Source organism: Olea europaea, chromosome 3 (genome assembly GCF_002742605.1).
Source record: "Olea europaea var. sylvestris chromosome 3, O_europaea_v1, whole genome shotgun sequence".
Taxonomy (NCBI): Eukaryota; Viridiplantae; Streptophyta; class Magnoliopsida; order Lamiales; family Oleaceae; genus Olea; species Olea europaea.
This window is the reverse complement of record NC_036239.1, coordinates 12,318,216-12,325,388: the sequence shown is the minus strand read 5'-3', so window position 1 is coordinate 12,325,388 and position 7,173 is coordinate 12,318,216. Positions and strand designations below refer to the sequence as shown.

Here is a 7,173-nt window from a genome sequence, read left to right as displayed (position 1 = left end):
TGCGATGAATAAACTTAGTAGATTCAAAAGTAATCCAAACAACTAACCATTTGGAAGGCATTAAATAGAGTTTTTAGATATTTAACATTTACCTTAAATCTTGGATTATATTATACAAGATATCCAATTGTATTGGAAGAATATTGTGATGCGAATTGATTATCCGATACAAAGGATTTCAAGTCTACTATTGGTTATATTTTTACCATTAGTGGTGTTGTCATATCTTGAAAGTCCTCAAGATAAAGTTATATAGCTCAATCAACGTGGAATCAGAGTTAATAGCTTTAGACAAAGCTGGAGAAGAAGTAGAGTGATTTAGTAGCTTATTGGAGGACATTCCAAGTTGGCCTATGCCAGTACCTGCAATTGGTACACACTGTGACAATCAATCGACTATTCGAAGAGCACAAATAGCATGTATAGTAATAAGTCTAGACATATACGTCGTAGATACAATAACATTAAGCAATTGATACCAAATGGTATTATTTCCATTAATTATGTGAAATCTAAAGAAAATATTACGGATCTGGTTACGAAAGGTTTGCCTAGAGATCAAATATATTTTCTATCGAAAGGAATGATATTAAAGATTATTACATAAGAGTCTTTATAATGGTAATTCAAACTCGTTGACTGGAGATCTCGAGATCTTTGTTCAATAAGATAACTAAGTTATGAAGGTTTCATAAAGCACTAAGGAAATATTTCCTACTTATTCCTATTTTAATTAAAAGTGCTTTCTACAGAATGTTTGAGATTAAGTTAAGTTTTTAATGATTCCTATAAGTTGATTAAGTCAAATGGAGTATGGTAGAATACTCTCAATAGGAGGTCACCGATGTAAGTGTAAAGTGGGCCACCTCTATGATAATTTTTTAGGTGAAATTCTCCTAAACACTTATAAAACTCAATAGTGGTTCAGAGCTAAAATGAACATAGCCATGAGAATTAAAATTGCTAGGAAAGATACAGTGTGAGTATTGTTATCTTAGTTTACAACAACTGTTAAATAGCTCAATATATCATGTTCACTAATTAGCCAAGTAAATTCGATAAAATTTTACCAAGGCAAGTTCAAAGTTAGAAGCTACCTCTCGTGATACAATGTCTTTTTGCTTATACTCTTCACTCGCGTCTGCATTCTCATTTGCATTTCTAGTAAATTTCATTTATATGGGGGATTGTTGGAATCAAGTTTATAAAATGTTGATTTTGTATCAATTTTGACCAAGTATTCGAATATGCTTTGATGGTTAATTCTCATGTTTTAATAGAGTAAACATCAAGTAGATGATCGTGATAATTTGGATTTACAAAATCAAGTCTGGATGAATAAGAAATTGATGTTCAAAGTGAGGCAGAAAAAAGGAAAAACTGGACATATCACTTGATCGCTCGAGCAGTTGCGTTGTGCGTAGTGAGTGGCCATGTCTCTCAAAGAGACACTCGAGCCATGAGGAAGCAACCAATTAGCTGTTTGAAGGGCTGTGTCTCTTTGTTAAACCTGATGAATTTTGGGGAGTGTCTCCCAAGCCATAGCACGTCAACCTCTATAAAATTGACTCCTTTGATGGTCTAACTTCATTTCAATTCATGTGCTTTGATTACATTGCATCAAAACACTCCAAAATCGTTGATTTTCTTGCATAAAAGATCATTCAAAGTAGAGAGTTCTTTTCAATCTCGACTTTGTTCTTTCTTGTTGTTTGAATTGCTTCCATTATAAGGAGAAACTATTGCATCTTGGAAGACTATTATCAAGACACAATGAGCACATTGGCGGACAAATTCATCTTAAAGACATAGTGTTAAACACTAGCCTCGGTTTATAAATCTATTATTCCTTTTTCATTTCTTCATTTCTTTTTGTCATTTCAAGAATGTAGTTTACTTTGTTTTACTTATTCAAATTATAATTTACAAATGCAAGCACATGCACCAGCACAAATAGAGGTGGAATAATGTTGCTACCACTTCTCCATATTTTTTGCTCTCCAGTCGCATTTTCTGCAAAGACATTAGTTTGTAAGATTGTGTTAGTCAAGCTAATCAATGTTTCCTTGGACCGAGAATCTTTCCATGTTAATCCAAGTAGTCAACCATTTGTTGTGTTATTCAATCTAATTGCCCAACTTTGCCTTGGTTGATATGCGTACTTCCTAAATTTGAAACCAGTAGGATAGCGGTCGCCTAGTAAATTGATCCATATCAATTTATCGAAATTATACTTTTAGCTTGTTTATTTGACAAGTCTTCTATGTGTAAACCTAATTTATTTCCATCAGAACAACAATTTTGTTAAATGAGTAACGAGACTTGAATGGAAATCCTACTTTGCTATCATGTTAAAAAGCATTTTAAGATGAAGCCTAACTTAGCATTATCAGAATGACTTAGCCAGATTAATAATATGTCGGTTATCAAATAATTTTCTGTATACCATTCATTTGAACCAACAAAAAATCAACTGAAGGGGGACACAAGCAGACCTAAAACAGCTAATACATAGTACTTCTCACATATCAGAATTGTAGGGCGCCTCATTAATGTTTAACCTACATTACAAAAGATGACAAATGACCGTTGCTATAATTCTGTGATACTCTTCAACACATGCCTTCTTTGAGCTTGATGCAGATAGATTGAAATCTAAATAGCAGTGAAAACCCAAACTTCATCAAGGACAGGACCACAAAGAGTCCCGTAGTCATTGGTCCTTGTGTGGTAAAAGGAGCTAAAGAAGGTTAATCTGGTTCTGTGCGAGATTGCTTTGAACTGGAACTTGAAAGTCTTGAACTTCCCCTTTCCTTCAGATTTGAAGGGAGCTTTCATTGTTCCTTTAGCAGCAAATGCTTCGACCATCATCGATCCATGGCAATTATTCTTTGCATCTCCTACAGTGAATGCAACATTATAGACCTTGTTGGGGACTTTTCTGATTACTTGGGCTATGGCACTCTCTCTTCCTGCAACTAGTTCTACTGCTACTCGTCCAAAGGGGATGTTGAAATGCTTTGAGTCTATGAACTTGACAGCTTTAACAGATTCGATGATCCAACCGGGAAGTGGGGATATCAAATCTTTCTGTTTGGGAGGGAGTAGGACATCATGAGAAGAGTTGATCAAGAGATGAGGCCCCTCCTCAAAACCATTATTCTTGACTAAGTTAGCTGCAAGAAATTGGGATCAAATTAACTCGAAGTCGTCTATTCGCTGCTTAAGCCATGCTTAAGCTTAATTACTAGCAACAATTTATGCTTGATATGTAAAATTAAACATGTATACATCCTAGAGAATGCAGAATATTTTTACATCAAGAATCAAAATGGTGCAGCAAAATGGTTCGATAGTATTGCATAAGACAAGACAACATAAAATATTTTTGACTCCATTTTCCAATCCCTAGTACCATACATATAAGAATAATTGACTTCCAATCTATTTTGAGGAAGTAGAATATGAAAACTTTAGGCTAGTCATGAAAAGTAAATAATTACCTTTGGTGAACCTTGGAGGGAAAAGTTCTTTAACAGCAACAGCATCCAGGAGAGGTCCACAAGCAGGATCCTCTTGCATTCCAGGATTATGAAAAATCTCCTTCACTGAATTAGAAGTGGCTTTGAGTCCCCAAGCATAAGTGTCACCACCATTACTACTATACAGAGTCTGCAAAGGGAGATCCCCGGATTGAGGGGGTACCGACACTCTCAAGACCTCGTCTTGGGCACAAGTTCTTGATGCACCAAATGTGAGTGCATATGTCGAGCCATTTTTGACAGGGATTGTTTGGGAAATTGAGGCCTTGTTTCCAAGTCTCACAGCGTGAAGGCCATGGGCTACTGCAAAGTACATTCCACCGAGCTGTGGTCCTTAGAGATAGACTAGACTAAGCCATTGATTTCCCACTTGGGCAGTGCATATTTCCCTTGCAGCACTGTTTTCTTTATGTCAGTAGGCTTTGGTTTCTCTTCAAAGTTTCAATTTGGAAGTAGACCTGAGAAATCATAGAAGTAGCAAAACGAAAGACTTTTTTCAACCTCCCATTGGTGCAAACAGAAGGATCTGTATCCGAACTATCAAAAACTCTCTCTCAGACACACACCCATACTCCACAGGAAGTACATTTTTCTCCAAAATCATGTCCCAGACTCCCAGGACTCGAACCCTCATCACTCTTGGTTGAGAAAGCCCAAACATTAATAGAAACTATAAAGAAATGTGCAAATGATGCAACAAACATCCCCAGAAGGATACAACAGAGAAACAGAGCAAATCATTATTCATTTCGAGAAATGCCAGAGAAAAGAGAAGCACTAATAAAGATCTAGCTTTATAAGAAAAGATTAGAACGTTAAGAACTCCCAAGTAAAATAGACAAGATTTTTGAGCATTTACCTTCCAAAGGGGCAGGAGCAAGAGCAGAGACTGTGTAGACAAAGCAGAGAGAAAGCACAAACGAAATCTTCCAACCCATTTTGTAAACAAGCTCGAAGGATCTACGATAAAGAGTATTAATTTGTCTTATGAATACATTATCAATTTAAGTTGATGAGAAAAGTAGACAAAATGTACCAAACGAAATAAAGCCTATTAATGTCAGACCAAATTCTTCTTAATTTTCTTTTTGTCAGTTGGAATTGGAAAGTATAAGAAAACCTACCAGTGTGTAGAAACTTTAATAAAGAGTAGATGGCAAAATTAATGCGTCCATTATGGAAAGTTTGCCAGCACACAGAGTAGAAAATTATGAGACATAGTTGAACACAACATGCACAACAAATTGACACGTTGAGTACTAATTATTTAAAATAACAAATATTATAAAAGATTGTCGTATTTTACTATTATTGAATCCAAAAATACATCAAAATGATCCATTTGAGAAAGTTATTAAAGTGGTTATTTGGATATTGTTTGAAAATTGAAGAGAAGAAGAAAATGAATGATGATGCTTATGTTTTTATATTTCTCTTTTCCGTTTTGTTGGATTTTCATTTTCCCAACAATACAAATGCTCCTTACCTTTCGATCTTTGGATTTTAACCCAACATGACTTATTTTTCTAGTTCATTTAGTTTAGTAAAATTGAAGTCAATTGACTAATTTATTTGTGGTCTTGATCTATTAACTTCTTAAGCAGATATTATCATGGTCAAGTAAAAAATTATATTCAAACCGATATATGTATTTAGATTATTAAATTTTTGGAGGGTTGCACATATAAATTATATATGACTTATTTAAATAAACTGAATTCAAAATTTTATTAATAAAATTAAACAAGCAGGGGACCATTTCCAATTGTTTTTCCAGTTTTGATATGAGCGTTTTCAAATATTTGTGGAATGTGGGACCCTATAAATCAAGAAAATTGGAGGAATTACGATCATTATTACTTTATGCTGTCTAAAGAATCATAGTTACTGGCGTGATTTACTCTTTAGATTTCAATCCTACCATGTGAGGTCTTGACAAGGACCAATGGTTTGGTTTGATTTTATTTTTTCTAAATTTCCATAGTGATGCCACTCACTTTTTTATCCAATGTCCAAATTAAAATCTATATTCCGCACCATGTTTAAATAGAAGAAATAGTGAAATACTTCGCTCTTTGGTTAAGTTAAAAATCTTTCAAAATCTATCAAAAATTTAATTTAGTTAAATTAGATAGGGCTTAATTTCAACAGAAAATAAAGAAAACAGGAAAATCATGAACTATCCTTGGTGCTTAATTTTTGTTTAACAAAATTTTTAATTAAAGTTTTAGTAGATTTTGATTAAAAGTTGATGTAATATGTCGCCAAAAAGTTGATAAAAATAAAGTTATATATATATATATATATAAAATTTGGTCGGTTTAAAACTTGACAAATTTTATGAATGCTTTATCAAACAAAGCAATAAAGAAATATTAAAATATTACAACCTCTTCCAAACCCTTGCCTACTCTTCTGCCTTTATCGGCCATGTAAAAAGTTGGGGGATTCAATTCAGGGCAGACCCATTAATTTTTTAAGTTTAAAACATAGCCAACATACTTATTTAGTCCTTAATTTTAAGTTTTTAAACTATAATTTTTACATAATTCTGTCTCGACCTCACCAAATCATATTCTTGGATCTGCCTCTGGTTCAATTAAATTTTAGCTAAAGGCTGGACAGATCACAATTTATATCTACGTATAATTTTTATTCTTTTATTTTTTTTCTTAATTTTCAAACAAAAGAAAAAAAATGATAGAAGAAGCAACAAAGAAACCAACACTAGTGCTTTTTTCTTGAGTTAATTGTTCCAATGGTCACTGAACTTAAATTCATATTTTTTATTGGCCACTGAAATTTAAAATGTCAAGTTTTGGCCACTAAACTTATGTCCATATCTTCGATTGCTCACTGAAATTTAAAATGTCGAGTTTTGGCCACTGAATTTAACGGAATATAAAACCATTCCATCTGATTAATGGTCCATTTTAACGAATAAAGACCATCTGATTAATAGTCTTTATATTTTAAACTATTCCGCATATAAAATAAAAAAGGCTAGTCTTGTATACCATAAAATGTCGCACTATACTAGTGATACATATATATGGCGTCCTAGACAAATCGACCTTAACAAAATATAAAATTGACTAGAGATGGTTCTCTCAACTCGGTTAAGTTCAAACCATTGTCAGTTTGTAATTCTTGTTTGGAAGGTTATATGACCAAGATATCATTTTTCATCAAAAGAATAGAGTCATAGATGTATTAGAACTAGTGCATTATGACATGTGTGGAGCTGTGAATACACTTGGGAAGGGAAATTATGAATATTTCTTTATATTTAGATGATTACTCTATATTCAAATACATTTACCTAATATTTTGAAAGTCAAATACCTTTGAGAAATCAAAAGTGTATAAGACTAAGATCGAGAAACATTTGGGTAAGACTATTAACATGCTTCAATTTGATCGAGGTGGTAACTACCTCTCAAAAGAATTTAGGCACACTCAATAGAAATTGGTACTGTTTCTTAATTGAATAAGCATGATATACCTAAAAGGAATGGTTTTCAAAAAGAAGAAACATGACATTGTTAGATATGGTTAGGTCAATGAAGAGTTTCACAACTCTACCTATCACATTTTGGGATATACACTGAAAACAATTGGCTATATTCTT

At 33.2% G+C, this 7,173-nt stretch overlaps 1 protein-coding gene across 1 annotated transcript; it reads right to left on the bottom strand.

The window, feature by feature from the left end:
• Positions 1-2,526: 2,526 nt before the first annotated feature.
• On the bottom strand, positions 2,527-4,507 carry LOC111391557. Its single transcript, XM_023016800.1, has 2 exons — positions 3,504-4,507; positions 2,527-3,176 (listed from the first exon to the last, which is right to left on the bottom strand). The coding sequence occupies exons 1-2, from the start codon at positions 3,856-3,858 to the stop codon at positions 2,656-2,658; spliced, it is 876 nt and encodes a 291-aa protein (XP_022872568.1). The 5' UTR covers positions 3,859-4,507; the 3' UTR covers positions 2,527-2,655.
• Positions 4,508-7,173: the final 2,666 nt, after the last annotated feature.

Excerpts from the sequence above, each read along its gene's own strand:
- LOC111391557 (XM_023016800.1), bottom strand. The coding sequence starts at position 3,858 with ATGTACTTTGCAGTAGCCCATGGCCTTCACGCTGTGAGACTTGGAAAC. Across the intron at positions 3,177-3,503 it reads CCCTCCAAGGTTCACCAAAG|CTAACTTAGTCAAGAATAAT; the intron begins GTAATTATTTAC and ends AATTTCTTGCAG.